We start from the raw sequence: 18,423 nt of genomic DNA on the forward strand, positions 1-18,423 counted from the left end.
AACACATGCACGATGGGGGCACAAATTGTCGTCCATAAAGACTAATGCCTCGCCAATATGCTGCCGATATGGTTGCACTATGAGTCGGAGGATGGCATTCACATCTCGTACGGCCGTTACGACACCTTCCATGAGCCCCAGAGGTGTACGATGGTCCCACATAATGCCACCCCAAAACATCAGGGAACCGCCACCTGGCTGCACTCAGTGGACAGTGTGTCTGACCGGGTTGCCTTCAAACACGTCTCCGACGATTGTCTGGTTGAAGGCATATGCGATACTCATTGGTGAAGAGAACATGATGCCAATCCTCAGCGGTCCATGCGGCATGTTGTTGGGCCCATCTGTACCACACTGCATGGTGTCAAGGTTGCAAAGACGGACCTCACCATGGATGTCGGGAGCGAAGTTGCGCGTCATGCAGCCTATTGCACACAGTTTGAGTCTTAACACGACGTCCAGTGGCTGCACAAAAAGCATTATTCCACATGGTGGTGTTGCTATCTGAGCCATAATCCATACGTAGTGGTCATCCACTGCAGCAGTAGCCCTCGGGTGGCCTGAGTGAGGTATGTCATCAACAGTTCCTGTCTCTCTGTATCTCCTCCATGTCTGAACAACATCGCTTTGGTTCACTCCGAGACGTCTGGACATTTCCCTTCTTGAGAGCCCTTCCTGGCACAAAGTAACAATGCGGATGCAATCGAACCGCGGTATTGACCATCTAGGCATGGTTAAACTATAGAGAACACAAGCTGTGTACCTCCATCCTGGTGGAATGACTGGAAGTATGGCTATCAGACTCCCTCCATCTAATAGGCACTGTTCATGCATGGTTGTTTACATCTTTGGGTGGGTTTAGCAACACCTCTGAACAGTCAAAGGGACTGTGTTTATGATACAATATTCACAGTCAATGTCTATTTTCAGGAGTTCTGGGAACTGGGTTACAAAATAGAAAAAGCACTGAGCAGTACAATAAGTGAATAACCAATGCACCGAACTTTGGAAGATCATTGACTTACACAATCAAAAGCCGAGCTATTTGTGTGCCTATGCACTAGTACATTCCTTTTATAAATAGTAAATGCTAGACTATTCTTTTTGTTGTGACCCGCCAATCTTTCAAAGTGCCGCCGTGCAGTTACGCACGTCCTCTACATGCGGCGCTGTCTGCCAGCCATGCAGCAGCAGCGCGACCTAAGCGGCCAGCCAGCCAGTGGCCCCTAGACTTGGACTCAGTTATGATTTGACTGTTAAAGTGTACACACGTCTTACTCTGTTTACTTGATCTGTGACTTTCACGTATTGCGTCTTCCTTGAAATATATTTGTTCAATTTGAAGTTATAACACTTTTGTTATTTATGCTGTAGTCCTCAGTTTGAAGACTGGTTTGATAAAGCTCTCTAAGCTGGTCTATGTGTTAGTTTATGCTCTTCATCTTTGTGTAACTACTGCAACCTACATCCATTTAAACTTACTTACTGTGGCCATGCCTTTAAGTCACTCTCCCCGATTTGATTTATTATCCCTTTATTACTTATCCTATCTATGCAATTAATCTTCAATGTAATTTTGTCCTGTAACACTGAATTTCAACCATTCTCAGACAACTGCTTATATTCTGTCCAAAATTTTTCACTGTTATATTGAACTAATTATTATTATATTATGATATTTCTTCAACTACTAAATGTCTGCCCCTGGTAGCTGAGTGGTCAGCCCAATGGAATGTCATACCTAGTGGCCCGGGTTCGATTCCCGGCTGGGTCGGAGATTTTCTCCGCTCAGGGACTGGGTGTTGTGTTGTCCTTATCATAATCATTTCATTCCCATTGACATGCAAGTCGCCGAAGTGGCGTCAACTCTAAAGACTTGCACCAGGCGAACGGCCTACCAGACAGGAGGCCCTAGCCACACAGCATTTCCAGCTACTAAATGCAATGACCACATACCATGGGCCCCAGTGCTAGAGCAATCAACACAATTGCTGTACATATTTTAGTACATTATTATGTGAATTTCAGTATAGAATCTTATGTGCCAAGTTTCCAATGTTCCAAAGATATCGAACTTCAGATATTTGAAAAAAGAAACGCCGTAAATGAATGCAATATTCTTCTCAACAATTCCACACAGTTTTGTGTAGTCTATCAAATTTATGGATGAGAGAGTAACTTCTTAGTGGGTGCACTTAGTTGCCAATACACCCAACATTTCAACCAACTACCAGGAACTCTGAATATAAAAAAAGACATTTAGCTTCACAATTTATAAAAGATTTATATAAATAAGAAAAATGATATGCTATTACATTTGATGTTGACCCCTCCACAGAACTAATCACTAGTTTGCTAATATATGATATTGGAAATGACTGAAGTTAGAAGCAGAAAAAAAGGATACTCACAAAAATACAAATAATCCTATTTTAGCTAATTATGAAGAATGAACAATTGCAGTGTCTCCCCCCTCCCTCCCCTCACGCACACACACTTTACAACCTTTTTAAGTAGGAATGGGATATTGCCAACTTTCTACTCTCACTCTACTTTACATGAAGGAAACTGACACAGTAAACACAGCGCAACCCACTGGTATCTTTTATGAAACAAAATAATCGTAACTATTTCATCAGGTTATTGTAATGAAGGATTAAAATTTTAATTCCTCAATATGTTAACAGTAATGTTTCGTATTCTTACCTCTTTATTACTAGGTATGGGCTCCCATTCATTAGAAACTTCCTGTGTGGGAACATGTGATGTCATTACATTATGTGCATCTAACTGGGCTGTAGGTTCTGAAGGGTGGTTCCAATATTCTGTCTGTTCTGCAGGTTTGGCTGTTTCTACATAAAAGAACAAACTGAATATAAGTTCATGATGATCTATAAATGAATAAAACAAAACTGCACATATTAAAGGGCAATTGATTCTAAAAACTATAATATAAAATGAATTGAACAACTATAAACCCTAATGGTACACCATTCACGTGTACAGAAAATCACATTACAATTCAATTACCATATTGTTTTTAATATCAAAGACAGAGTCTTTATTGTAGGTACAATGTTTCCAGACTGGGTTCCATAGTTTACTTAACTGTTAGTTTTTGAAGTTCTTGAATTAACTCATAGCTGTTTTAACTGTGAAAAATTTTCAGAAATCATCTTTCACTTCACTAAAAGATATTACAACTCATTCTGTGTCTTCTTCATTATAGCCCAAAAATTTTCTTTTTGTGTTAAGGACTGGTGAAATGAGTGCTTATCTACAAAACTTTATGTTGCCTGTGTTGAATGAATTTGCCTGTTGTCATTGGGTAGCTACTCACCAACCATCATCTGTTTCTGTAAGAAATAATACGCAAAGAATTGCAACAAACAAGACAAATGTTTTAACACATGTTAAGGGTCTTTAGGAGGGTATTGTTTGGTAAGCAACTGAAGTATGACTTTTGGATAATAACATCAACAGGGGGACTGTGCTGCAGCTCAGCAGGTGCTGAATGTAGATTTGGCAATTGATAGTATGTCCAGGAACAAACCATTTCCACATTTATTGACAAGCACATTGGGTTAACACTACCATAGTAATTGAGATGTGCTACAACACTGGCTGCTGCTAATCAGCACTCACACACTGGAATATGGCAGATGAGTGTTCATTTGAAATTACATGTTTCACAACTGAAGTGGAAATAATAATAAAAATGGAAAGTAAGAATAACTACAGTAAGAATGAATTAGACACACACATTCCAGTTCTGGACTGAAGTTTATTCAAAGAAATACGTCACCTAAAATGAAAAACAAATCACTAAGTTGCAGACAGGCACAATTAAAAGACACTTACACAAAGCTTTCGGTCACAGCCCTCATTAGCAAATGAGAAACAAGAAAACACACACCATCGATACATGTAAGCAACATCTTATGCACACAACTGCCAAACTCTGGTAGCTCGGGCCACCTCATGCACACGATGCCAACTCAAGTCCCACCGCCACACCTTCACCCGCCCATGTTAGGCAAAATTTTTCTGCCTGACTCATGCGGGCCAGATGCCCAAGTTGCCAGAGTTGGCGAACACAAGTGTGTGAGGTGTGCTTCCTTGTGTGTATGACTGGGGTGTGTTTCTTGTGTTTCTTTGTTTCTCTTTTGCTGATGAAGGCTGTGGCCAAAAGCTTTGTATAAGTATCTTAACTGTGCCTGTCTGCAACTTAACATGTCTTCTTTACAGTAAGTAGCAATCTATTTTTTCCTACATTATTCATATTTCTACACGGCATTTCCATTGTTTAAATATATCACTCTGACAGTTGTAGGTTTTCTGAGAAGTGTGCCAGCGGAAAATATGATTGAGGTGGAATAGTTTGTGCACGAATAGCGTCCCTGAAAAACAGTAATTTTATAATGTGAAAAAACCGTGTATACGGCAGATTACCAAATCATTAAAATTTCCTATGAGCAGTTCCTACTACTTTTTACATGTTTCTCTACTATGTAATAGACACTGTAATAAAATGAATTAATCAAGAATATGATTTCAAGCAGGTTCACTCGCAAACAACTTCACATTGTTTTTCCCTTCATCTTAAGAATTATCAAGTGAGAAGAATGCACAGAAACTGCATTTCTAAGCAAACCACAGTTACTTAAGAGACCATAGTTTCAATTCTGGTTCTCTCTCTCTCTCTCTCTCTCTCTCTCTCTCTCTCTCTCTCTCTCTGTGTGTGTGTGTGTGTGTGTGTGTGTGTGTGTGTGTGTAAACACTAGTACCACCATACAACCAAAGGTGACTGACATCAGAAGTTAACCCTTTGACTGCTGTTGACCAGTTTACTCGTCATGCTGCGTGCCGTTCCCTGGGTGCTAATGACGAGTATAGTCGTGGCCGCCAGTTTTCCCCTGAGCGCTGTTGACGAGTTAAGTCGCACCCATTTGCCGGCCCCTGAGCGCTGATGATGAGTATAGGCGCGCCCCTACCTGAGTGCTGATGACGAGGTAACTCGGACAGCAGACTTCCCGTCCCATGTCTCAGTAGCCTTTCACAGTTCTGGCCGCTAGCTTGTCTGTTGTGAGCCTAGGCTTCACACTACAGTTCACTGTCCATTATAATTATCCGGGCTGTTATGCCGTGGTCGGTTGATGAATTTTCTCTCAATTCCCAACGTTTCGTCTCCGACTGCGGGAGACATCTTCAAGGGGTCCGTAGGTCGATGAAAGGTCCAACACACCCACTGGCTCGCTACTGACTGCCGCTAAATTCCGTGTCCGCGTGCTCCCGTGAAGCGGTGTGATGTCACATGTTTTGAAAATGTCAGTGCAATTGGCCACTGTCCGTCGCCGTCGATCGCCGTTGCCATCACCCAGTAGTGGACGGGTGGTACACATCTTCTTTAACACCGGCATCCATATACCATTTAATTTCACGCCCTCCTCCTTTCAGTTGAAATTATTTGGGTGTTTAGCGATTTCGATTGCCTCCCTGTAGAGCCTTTCGTAGTATCCGCTTGTGGCCGCTAGTACTTGCGGCTCCTCGAAACGAATATTGTGGTTCCCTGGCTGGAAAGCATGCTCCGCAACAGCTGATCGTTCCGTTTCTCTTCTTCTACAATTTCCCTTGTGCTCTTCCAAACGTTTAGAAACAGTTCTTTTAGTGGTACCCACATAAACACCACCACAGCTGCATGGGATCCTATACACTCCAGCTTCTTCCAAAGGTTTGCGAGCGTCCTTGGCAGGCTTAAGGTATTCCTGTATCTTCCTGGTGGGCTTGTAAATTACGGTACTATTCCACTTCGTCAAGATCCTCCCTCTTCTTTCCGTTACATTTTTAACGAACGGCAGGAAAACCTTAGATTTTGCAGTAGCCTGTATGTCAGTATGATTTCTGCATGGCTGCCTCAACGCACGTATTATTTCGGCGGACGAATATCCGTTCTTCATTAGTGCATTGTGGAAATGTTCCATCTCAGCGTCGAGCAACTCAGGTTCACAATTATTTCTAGCTCTGTCCGCTAACGTCTTGATAACACCCCGCTTCTGTTGTGGGTGGTGTTTCGAATCCCGGTGCCAATAACAGTCCGTGTGCGTGGGTTTGCAGTATACTGAGTGGCCCAAACTACCATTTTCGTTTCTAAAAACAATCACATTAAGGAAATGTAATTTGCCGTCTACTGGAATTTAGCGGCAGTCAGTAGCGAGCCAGTGGGTGTGTTGGACCTTCCATCGACCTACGGACCCCCTAGAAGATGTCTCCCGCAGTCGGAGACGAAACGTTGGGAATTGAGAGAAAATTAATCAACCGACCACGGCATAACAGCCCGGATAATTATGATGGACATGATATTTCCGGTCGTGAAAGTCTACATTTTAGTATACTACAGTTCACTGTTCATCGGAATTTACATCAGTGTTCTTAGCATCCTGTATTTTACAAGGAAAATGGCAAGATGTCATGGTTGCACTGACGAAGAAATCATGAAGATTCTTACGAGGAGCGACAGTGAGTGTGAACTACTTGATTTTGACGAAAGTGATAACTCTTCCACAGAGTCCAAAAGCTCTTTCATAAACCGTCTACGTCAGCAGGGGTGTCAAAGCTGTCTCATATTTCAACAAGAGATGTTAGTTTTTCTGAATCTGAAGAATCAGAAAGTGATAGGGAAACGCCTATGAAGAAAGCACATCTTAGTGATATATTTGATTGGAAAGAAAATGACTTTCAGCCAGTTAATCACGCATTTGATGATACGCTGTTGGGACATGTGTGTCAAATAGGGAATGAGTCAAGTATTCTGTCAGTTTTCATGTTATTCTTTACACAAGAACTGATGAAATATATAGCTGACAAAACAAATCGGTTTTATTTATTCACCAAGGAGAATACTCCCGAATCAGTGCATTCTCGAATCTCAAAGTGGAAAGATACTGGATATGAAGAAATGTATTGTTTCATAGCTGTTTGTCTTCTGATGCCTCGCATGAAAAAACTGAAAATTAGCGAATACTGGACCAGAGATGTTCTTCTAAATATGCCAATTTTTAGTGAACTCATGTCAAGAGACCGATTTTTGTTACTTATGAGAGTGTTACATTTCACTGACAACTCTGCTAATACTGGAGGAGACAGATTATTCAAAATTAGGAACATTGTCAATAAAGTTCGTACAGCTTTCTGTTGTGCATTTAATCCACATCAGAAACTCTGCATTGATGAAAGTTTGTTATTATTCAAAGGACGCTTATCTTTCAGACAATTCATTTCATCGAAACGGAGTAGATTCGGTATAAAAACATTTGTGTTATGTGACTGTACGATTGACTATGTCTTGGATTTCATTGTTTATACAGGGGCATCAACAGAAACTGAGTTCCACAATTTGGGGAAAAGTGGTGACATAGTGGCTACACTTATGAAGCCCTACTTAGAACGTGGACATACCCTATATGTTGATAACTGGTACTCAAGCCCAGACTTGTTTGCCTGGCTTCACAGTAATGGGACGAACGCATGTGGTACTATCTGTAAGAACAGACGCAACATGCCGAAACTTCAGAAGAAACTGGAACGTGGAGATATTCAATTTATGTGTACTGATACAATGCTTGCTATAAAGTGGTGTGACAAAAGGGAAGTGTGGATGTTGACCACATGTAACACCACAGAAATGGTTGACACGGGAAAGATTGACAGGAATACTGCAGAAAAAATTAAGAAACCACAAAGCATTGTAGATTATAACTTGAATATGGGAGCAGTTGACCGCTCTGCTATGCTGCTTAGCTCTGTCGGATGTATACGGAAAACAATGAAGTGGTATAAAAAGTTCTTTTTTCACGTTCTAGATCTGTTAACAGGTCGTAAAATGACGATAGCAGTTTTTCATCTGTCACTGGTAAGGGAACTTACAGAAACGTATGCGTTAGAGCGCAGAAAAGCTGGCAGAGGAAGGTGTTCTGATGATAATGCTCTAAGATTTGTGGGAAGGCATTTTCCAGACATTATAACAAGTGAGTAATCCAAGAAAAGTTCACCAACGCGTAGATGCATTTTTTGCTGGAAACAAAAAGTGCGTTGAGAAAGCAGGTACGAATGTAAAACTTGCAAGGTACCATTGTGTGTTGTACCCTGTTTTGAAAAATACCACACAAAACAGAGTTACTAATTGCACCATAGAACGAATACAATAATGCTATTAGAAAAAAACTTTGAAAATGAAAAAAAAAAAAAAAATTACAAAAAGGGAAAAACAAAATAAAAATGTTTTTAACTTTGCCAGCGCCGGTCCAAAGCCAGGATCAAAAAGAAGGATGGGAAACATATTCACAAAGTGTAAAAGTAATGCCTAAATTTACAGTTCATGACTTTGAATTTTCTCTACAAGTGAATTTAATGTGCTAACAAAAAGACAAGAGATTTCACAGCTTTCAAATGTTGGAAAATCTGTTAAATGATTATGTGCAACAATCACAAGTATTGTACAAATTTTGTCAAAGAAACAAAATTGCGCATAATCAGGTAATTACAAAGCGCAACAAATATTCGGGCAATTCAGCGATACAAACAGTAGGCCATGTGAAATTTCTTATCACACCAGAATAGGAATTTAACGACATGAAGTAAAATTGTTCTTACCATTGCTCACAGTAAATTCCGATGTTGTTGTGCGATATGAAAGGTGATCTGTATGTCGCCTTCTCCTACAAACGACATAATACGATGTTCTGAACAACAAAAATAACGTTGAGTAATCTATAATCTATGGCTTATTTTATTCGTTCTTGAGTTAGTACGGTGAGGAATGCATAGATAAATGCAGACATTATAAACGGGTATCCAAGAAAGAACAATAAAATATTGATGTAAAGCTAAAGAATCACGTCGCTTTCGGCATAATCTACAAAAATAGTGCAAGAAAACTACAAGCAGGATATCATTCTTGGTGATGGAAAATAGTTTTACCAGACAGTTTGATTCTGTAGTAATTCACCTGAAGGGGAACTATGTAGTGAGAGCATTTACGAGTATTCTGTATCAGCCGTGAGAGGACACAATATTTAGCGTGGAGTCGCAGTCAAGGCAGAAATATTCAGCACAGGGCAGGTGGGGTAGCGAGGGGCGTTCCGCCCCAGGCGGCAGCTTGAGGGTCAGGCACATTTGTGCAGGTATACGGATGACAGTGCAGGCCGCAGTGCCTCAGCGTGCCAAGCGGATCGTGCGCCTCCAGCAGTCAAAGGGTTAAAGACAGTGAAAATTCCTAAACAATGGGTGATGTGCCTTAACTCCGAGCCTCTTTTTCTTTTTTGACCAGGATGAGAGCAAGAATCCAGGCACAATTTAAGCAAAAACTTCGCTCTCTATTTATAAGGTTACTTGCTAATTTAAAATCAACTGCTTCCTTGATAAAACTGCTCCAATTGCTAGAAGTGCATGTGGAATCTCCGTGTTAATATATTCCATGGAATGACTGGTGCCAAGACAATGTGCTGCAATTTTCAATTTGCTCGGCTGTTGTAAGCAGGGGTGACACTTATATTCAGTACACTGGACCTCCACAGTCCTGATATTCTGACCAATATACAATATGCCACAACTGCTACGAATACAACAGACATATGTCTTATGCAAACCAAGACCATCCTTAATGGAACTGAAAAGAATCCTAATCTTAGATGGAGGCTGTAAAACATATGTCACATCATATTTCCATAGAACATAACCAGTCTTCTTGGAGATGCTCTCTGCATAAGGCAGAAGGCTGTAGATCTCGGTGCCAACTCAGTATCATCATCACTCACTCAGTGCAAGTTCCATCGATAGTGCAATGCATATCTGATCTGTCCTTCGCTATATCCATTCTGACAGAAGGCGACATCAAGAAAGGTTAACTAAGCTGACGAACACTCAGGGTTTGAAATGATGTGGGCCCTGTGAACCATGGTACGAAGTACCCCTTCGTGCTGAGCTAGATGGTGGCAAGTATTACCCTATAGACACAATCAGTGTGAGTAGGCTTCCAATAAACCAAATGTCCTAAGATATCGGATTTTGGTTGTGCCATGTTCAATATGCCTGCCATCACTGGCGATGATGTGGCACAAGCGAATAGTTAAATTCTGTATGACCCACCGAAGTGTCGGAGCATCGATGCTGTCAATGACCTCCTGAATGGCTGTTTTCAGTTCAGCAAAGGTTTTGGGGTTACTGCTGCACACTTTGTCTTTCTTATAGCCCCACAAAAAGGAGTCACATGTGCTCAGATATAAAGAATATGGCAGCCAATCGAGGCCCATGCCAGTGGCCTCTGGATACTCCAGAGCCAGGATGCAGTCCTCACAGTGCTCCTCTAGGATATCAAGGATTTTCCTGCTTCGATGGGATTGAGCTCCGTATTGCACAAACCACGCCTTGTCAAAATAAGAGTCACTTAGGATAATTCAGATGAAATCATCTTCCAAAACCTTTGTGTAGTGTTCGGCAGTTACCATGCCATCGAGGAATGTGGCACCAATTATTCTGTGACTGGACATCGCACACGACACAATTGCCAATTGAGGGTGAAGAGACTTCTGGATTGTGAAATGTGGATTTGCAGTCCCTCAAATGTACCAATGTTGCTTACTGCCGAACCCATCCAAATGAAAGTGGGTTTCGTCGCTGAACAAAACCGTGCAATGGGCATACTAATTTCATCATGCCCCACAGCCAGCTGTGCAGTCTGAATGTCCTAACATGTACAGTTCGGAAGTGATAACAATTTCATTTCATATAGTTCAATAATTAACACCCTGTATCATCAACTGTCCTCCTGACCAACAAATCCAGGGAAGGGAAGGCAGCCATCTTTTTCCACCTCCATCATGAAACAAGTATTCAGGTGGGTCAAATTCAGGTGTACTAAGAAGTCATTCAAATTCTCATTGCCATGAGGCCAAACAACAAACGTCCCATCTACTTACCTGAAGAAACATACAGGTTTCAAATTCACCAACTCCAAGGTACATTCCTTGAAGTTTTCCATAAACAAATTTGCAATAATAGGTGACAAAGGGCTACTCATCACAACTCTATCTGTCATCATCGCATTGGTCACTAAATAAAAAGTAAGTGAAAGACAACACATGTCAAGATAGGATTGTTAATTCAACAACAAACCTAACCTCAAGTAACCGTAATGGGTCAGCAACTGATACGATGGGAAATGCGTTTTCCTATCTCCATATAACAACATTAGAGTCCTTTTATGTTCCATTAATGATGGTCTTAGTTTGAGTAAGGCGAGTGTCTACCATATTCCTTGCAGTTGTGCTACGTTGTATATTGGTCTGACTACCAGGACTGTGGAGGTCCAGTGTACTGAGCATTAGCCACACACACACACACACACACACACACACACCAGCTGGACAAATTGGTATTGCAGAACATTGTCTTGGCAGTGGTCATCCTATGGAATTTAACAACATGGAGATTCTGGCATGCACTTCCAGCTATTGGGATAGTGTTACTAAGGAAGCAGTTGAGATTAAATTAGGAAGTAACTTTGTAAACAGATTTTCACAATCGATAACTTTACCATCAGTCACCTTTGGTTGTGTGATGTCACTGGTGTTTACACACACGCGCGCGCCCACACACACACACACACACACACACACACACACACACACACACACACACACACACACAGTGAGAGAGAGAGAGAGAGAGAGAGAGAGAGAGAGAGAGAGAGAGAGAGAGAGAGAGAGAGAGAGTGTTGATTTTCCAGAATTGCTCTGCAAACTGAAATTTTAAATTCACTTGCATACCACTTACTTGCTGCAGTTTTGCCTTGAAAATGACACGGTCGTCGCCTCTCGAAATATTGTCAGTCATGGACAACATTACAGAGCTGCATTCCCATAAGTTACTTGAACAAATGTCAGTTTGCTCATACAAAGTTTTACAACAGTGAATTCTGCTCTTGTAACAGATATGCACCACAAACACTACAGTCTGACAGTTCAAAATTAGATGTCCTGCAGTTCCACCAAATCATCTCAAGTGACTGACTGGACAGATTCTTACTGATAATCACAAACAGTTTTTGCTGAAATTTGGTTCTAAGACCACCTGTTGAGTGCAGTGAATGTACTTTGCAAAAGAAGCAACATGTAATTTAATATTTTCTATGGTCACTCTCTCAGTTACGGGAAACAGGCAGTTCAGGCTGCATTTCAACTGGTTCTTGCTTCTCACACTGTTTAGACGGGCAATAGCTAATTTTAAGGATGTAAGCCAATGCAGATTTTCTATATTCTGGTCTGCATGAATTAAAGTTCTCTTCTGTGTATGCAATAGGCTTTTCTGGTTCTTATAGAAATCTAATTTTTAGGTGCTACAGCACTAAGATAAAGGGTTTCACCTTCAACACCAGTTAGTGAATTCTCGTAGGATGTTGTTTCTTGAGCCCAGTTAGGGTTCTGTGGTGCTTGGTAGACAGAATATTGTTCTTGTTGCCATCCATCCCCATAATGTGAAGATTCCTACAGGCAAACAGAGCATATGAACAAAAGACAAATTTGGGTAAGAAAATAAATAAATAAAGTTGCAATCAATTAAAACTACCTGAATTGGCTGCATCATTTCTTCTGTTGTTTCAGCAGGCAGGTAAGTGGGTGGTAGTTGTTCCACTGAACTCATATTGGAGCCATTGTCTTCCTGATTTACATACATAACCTGTAAGGGCAAGAAACATTTTGATATTTATTCAATTTTCTCCAAGAACTTCACTACAATGATTCATTACATATTCTGACAACAAGCTCACACTTTCCTGCATACTTCAGTTACTTTCCATCTTTCTTATCAGACCTGGTGGACATCTGTATGTGAGAGATCATAAATGGAGCAAGTATGCATCTAATGGTAAGGACTGCATACACTAGAAATCAAGTCAGTGCTATACTGGCTTCCTTCATTCCTCTTTTAGTTGTACAAGTATGACGAGTCTGAGAATGGTGGTGCTGCAGTCACTCCCTACTCATCGACCCATTCTGTCTTACTGAAGCATGCTAGAGTGGGACTAGGAGTGACTTAGTATGGAAGCTAACTGCACAAATATGCTATTTTAAAGTTGCATTGCCAGGGCAATGTGACAATGTGTAGGGTGGAAGATTAAAATTAAGTGATGCAGTGCATATGAGGTAAATGTGCTTCACTAGAGGAAGAGTGATGCCTGGAAAAAGCTCAGTGCTATAGTCCACAATTCAGATAAAACCATACAAAGTTCGGGCAGTGCAAACAAAATGGTTATACTCTTGTTTATGCCACCTCCACTGGGAGAAAATGTGTGACCCCATCAAACAAAAACTGGGCACAGAGCAATATCATAGCAACCTGTGTTTATGGGCTAATAGTGAGTTGTATAACTTATCGTTCATTTCTGTAGCTTTGCTGAAGGCTGTAATAAATTTATTTTAGTAATTAACCACCACTTAGAGAATACACTTCATCCTTGTGTCCTGTTTTCTTGTACTGTCTTCATACACACATTCCTGCGTCAAAAGTGTGTGCATATCTCACACACACACACACACACACACACACACACACACACAGAGAGAGAGAGAGAGAGAGAGAGAGAGAGAGAGAGCGCTAACTGCCCAGTCATTGTATTGGTATCTAATAACTGATGCCGAATGGTTGCCTATGTAGTGGTAATACTGCAACCCTTGGTTGTGCTTGCAAAGGCAGGCACACACTCCTTTTTACACTGGTACTCTCCACTAGTACATGACAACAGACTCATGTGAGGAGCTTCCAATTAAATGGGCTGTGGTGGAGACTCACTGGTTGAGACTGCGAGCTTACAGAAACAGTGAGTTCGGAGATGACATAACGGGAGTTGCACGCACGCATAAATAGCTTAATTCTGATTCAAATTGTATGTATGATTGTGAGTGTCAGTGAAATTAACCATTTTTTAACATGCATGAAATGATTGCTGTCATGTTCAGGACATTGTGTAAATTTTGAAGAATTTAATCTAATTTTTACTTCCATATCTTCCTTTACTTGTTGTTGCACTTAGTACTGCTTTGTATTTGTGTGATACAATGAATGTATACAAAATGTATCCGTCTTATCTACAATCTATTTTCTAAGCATTAAATCTCTATTATCAGGGTTTTTGTTGCATATGTGAGATCACATTTTGAAAGATATACAGGGAGCTCATAAACGGTCTGAAAAGATTGTAAGGCTGCTGCAGGGTAGGCTGTACTGAGAAATAACTGCCAAAAAAGAATTCAATATTTTGTACCATTTCAGAATTAATGAATATTGAAGTTAGCCAATCAGTCCACTGTGTGCACAAATTCCAGCAGCCTGCCAAATACAATTAGTGTCAGTTATTCTCATAACATAGATGATAGTGCACAAGACTGCTTAGACTTTGGCTCAGATTCGATCCCTACCATCGTCCCACGTCCAATTTTTGTATCGCTCTCTTGTTCAGTTTTAGCAAACTGAACGTAGAACACATTAGGCAAAATTGTATCTGGTAGGCTACTTGAATGTGAGTGCACAATGGCCTGATTGGCTCACTTCAATTTTAATGAACTTGGAAAAGGCACAACATACTGACTTTTTTTCTTAGTGATTACTGCTCAACACAACATACCCTGCAACATCCTTACAAGCTTTTCAGACCATTTGTGACCACGTTGTATAAACGGTACAGTTGTCATCAACATGAAGGATGGTCTGAACAACATGGTAATATGCACTTTTCTTCCTCCAATCTCTGAACTGACTCTCCAGCTAGTTACAGGAGAATCTACAGTTTGAAGTGGACTCCAAACCATGATAAAACTCAGATTTTTTCACATTAGCATTCACTGCCAGAGGTAAAAGAAGTGAAAGTGACAGATAAAAATCTTAGGACTGACCCACAGCTGAATTCGAAACCTTTGAATTTGTAGTTTGGAACTTACATATAAGCTGTATTCTAGATATACATTTTTGTTACACAGGCCAACAAGTTGTAAAAGTAGATACAGGAAATAAGAGCAAGTCTGGGGAAATTCAAGAATTTCTTGGTGTATTTCACAAGACTCTCAAGAATGTAAGCACACTTCTAACACAACTATTCCGTGTCAATCAGCATCTGATGACAGCAACAGGCTCACATAATTTGTGTAATGGGCCAATAGGCTAAGCCATAAACAGATATGACCTCCTATTCACAATGAATAGCACATGCTAAGTCTCTTAGACCTGCAATGACAATCAACATGTGAGAAAAATTCATTCATTTCATCAGCAGTGCATACTGTTGGCAACAAGGAAGATAGTGTGAGCCTGGGAATATTTTACAGAGGTCCCAGAAAATAAAATGCAATGATGTATTTATTTCCAGTACATTATCTTCAAAAACTGAAATACATTGTGCATCACTCTATATTTGAAGAACCATGATATATTTTAAGGCAGTCAGACTCATAGTTATAATTATTCAAAATGAAACACTGTATTAAATAAATAAAACTTAAGCAGTCATTCACTTTAGGAGCACAAAAAGTATTAAGCTCTTAGGGTATTCTATTTTTCTTTCAATATTCTGTGGTTACAATTGTTATGTGAATGTGTATTTGATACTGACAAGAAGTGCTCTGGGACAAAGGCAATTTGACACTGTCTGTGGACAAATTACTGTGACTGTATCACTACACAGAGAAGGCTGAAAATTTGAAATTTTAACAGAAATTAGGTCACAAATTTTAAAAACTTCTGGAAGTGGCATCACTGTAATGATTTTATTTGCAATAAGATGGCTTTTAGTACAGGATTCAAAGATGTTCCACAAAGTTAATCATAAGTACCTCATAAGACTGGTGTGTCTTCAGCTGTTTGGAGTGATGTACAGGACGAATATTCCTTTATTTGTGCATGTATATTGGGAACAACTGTCGTCATGGGAGATAATATAATTTATCTAAAGCAAAGCTTTGCAAGCCTCCATATAGTGTGTGGTGGTGGATACTTTCTGTGTCGCTGTTTCCAACCCAAATCTAGTTTTTTTGCACTCCTACAGAGTTAGCTTCAGTATTTCAATATACCATGTTGCTCGTTACTCCATATGAAATCAAGATTACCAATTACATCCCATTATGCACCCCAAAGCAAGCAATTACTTCAGAACTTTGTGGTTGAAAGTACAGTACATATAAGGCCGCAGATCTATCTTTTTGGTGTCAAGTTAAAAATACAAGTAAAATCAGCAAACTAAATATATGCGATAGAAATAAAAAATTATATAGGTTTATTATGAACTGAATAAACTATGTTTCTGTGTTGTTTTGTTTGGCTTTAATGACTGTTCAGGATTTAAAAAAAAAAAAATTGACTTAATCAACAGAAGAAGGAATAAAACGTGTGTTTTGGTTCATCATCCAAACTACGTTTCGTTCTATGTCATTCGTTTTTATAAGGAAACTGTTGCCCCATATTAACTTCGAGCATTGGTTCTGGCAAATATAGCAAAAATACAGTCATTTAAAGCTACATTCAGACTGCACAACTGATGCATGCTGACTGTGAGTTTGAGCATACAGTTGAGACCATGACGGCCATGCCTAGCTGATATGCAGTTAACTCCGTAACTTCTGTCCTAAGGTGTAGTTCTTACATTATCAGCATATGTGCACACGCCCTACCAGTCTTATTCTCCAACATGATCATCTCTTTTCCTGAAAGAAGGATCCTCTGGTCCTGGATGCTCGGATTTTTGCAACATGTTTTGTGTGCCTCACTGCTGGCTCATGATAAGTACCGTATTTACTCGAATCTAAGCCGCACTTTTTTTCTGGTTTTTGTAATCCAAGAAACCGCCTGCGGCTTAGAATTGAGTGCAAAGCAAGCGGAAGTTCTGAAAAATGTTGGTAGGTGCGGCCACAACTAACTTCTGCCGTCGAATATATGTAGCGCTACACAGGCATGCTTTGTAGGCACAAAGATAAATACTGGCGCCAAAACCTCTGCGTAGTAAATAAATTAAAAAAAAAAAAAAAAAGGGTGGAAGACGAGCTTTTTTTTGTCTGCCCCGAGTTTCGACCACTGCAGTTTCATACATAATCTGACAAAGTAAATACAAATTCCGAATTGTTCATCTTCGAATGTAGCAGAATTTCAATGTACTATGAAAATCCGACTGGCAAGACTGTTTGGGATGTTTGTCAATATGGCCAACTCTACATTCTGAATTTTTTCCTACCTGTGAGAAGAGATGGTTGCTAATAGGAACCTGATGAAATGTGAATCACATGCAGTATTCCCTTCACCATAAGAATAATACGAATATAAACATTTTGTCATGTATTCTTTCGTGTTTGCTGTTATTTCATTTAAATCCTGTCTGCCCAATAAACTACGAAACTAGAGTGAGACAACAGCAAACGCGGAAGAATATACGTATCGTGTCATATTTATATTCGTATTATTCTTATGCCTAATAGTGATACGGTCAGAAACGAAGCACGGCAACTGACTAGATTTTTAAATCTAAGATGACTCTAATTTATGTGCAGAATTTGATGTACTAAAGAAGCGGCCGCAAAGATTTTCAAACAGAGAAAAATTTTCGCCTAACTCTCGTTCAGAACATGTTCTATCATACGCAATCCATTATTTCATTCTTGTTGATCATTATCAGAGAAGGCAGCAGTGTAAGTAACAACAAATAACAGTTTCTTGCCATTGTTTCGCTAATGAGACGATTCCTCTCTCTCTCTTTTTTTATTTTATTTAAAAAAGCGGTGGTAGCGTGCACAAAAGCAATCCATGCCGCGAGCGGCGACAGGTCATAAACACTCATTATCAGATTGCGACAAACAATGCATGACACAGTACAGTAATGCATTTTCAGCTTAGAGTGACGTAAACACCTATAACAAAGAGAACGGCACTTATCAGATCAAAGCAAAATAAGCAATCGATTCAAACCAGACGAAGCATGTGAAAAAGGAAGGGTACCCGTATAAATACGGACGGAGCGCCTGACGCAAAGCAATGGCTACCTGGTAAAGCTTAACTGCTAAGCTTACGACTTGAACCAAACTACTGTAGCTGTATCGTCATTCATTCGACCTAAATTGTGTCTCATATTACAATGGACCAACTTTGTTTTGATTTGGAGGTGCGGCCTAAAACTTTTCCCTCCCCTTGAATTTCGAGTCTCAAATTTCAGGTGCGGCTTAGATTCGGAAATTTTTTTTTCCTTTATTTCAAGTCTCATTTTTCAGGTGCGGCTTAGATTTCAGTGCGGCTTAGATTCGAGTAAATACGGTAGAATAGTCATATCTCTAAAGCTGATTGTATTTAAATTATGTAAATCCTTTTACTGGCGAGATGTTTTACCAACTGTGATGA

The 18,423-nt window shown here is 40.0% G+C and overlaps 1 protein-coding gene across 4 annotated transcripts in view; it reads right to left on the reverse strand.

The window, feature by feature from the left end:
- LOC126471409 (protein transport protein Sec16A) overlaps positions 1 to 18,423 on the reverse strand; it is a 241,503-nt gene that overhangs the window by 26,330 nt on the left and 196,750 nt on the right. For all 4 annotated transcript variants that reach the window (XM_050099541.1, XM_050099542.1, XM_050099540.1 and 1 more), the window contains 3 exons: positions 12,622 to 12,732; positions 12,419 to 12,539; positions 2,707 to 2,852 (listed from right to left, as the gene is read on the reverse strand). In XM_050099541.1, coding sequence (XP_049955498.1) covers positions 2,707 to 2,852; positions 12,419 to 12,539; positions 12,622 to 12,732 — 378 coding nt within the window. The remainder of the gene's footprint in view (positions 1 to 2,706; positions 2,853 to 12,418; positions 12,540 to 12,621; positions 12,733 to 18,423) is intronic.

The sequence above is a fragment of the Schistocerca serialis genome, chromosome 3, assembly GCF_023864345.2.
Source record: "Schistocerca serialis cubense isolate TAMUIC-IGC-003099 chromosome 3, iqSchSeri2.2, whole genome shotgun sequence".
Classification (NCBI taxonomy): Eukaryota; Metazoa; Arthropoda; class Insecta; order Orthoptera; family Acrididae; genus Schistocerca; species Schistocerca serialis.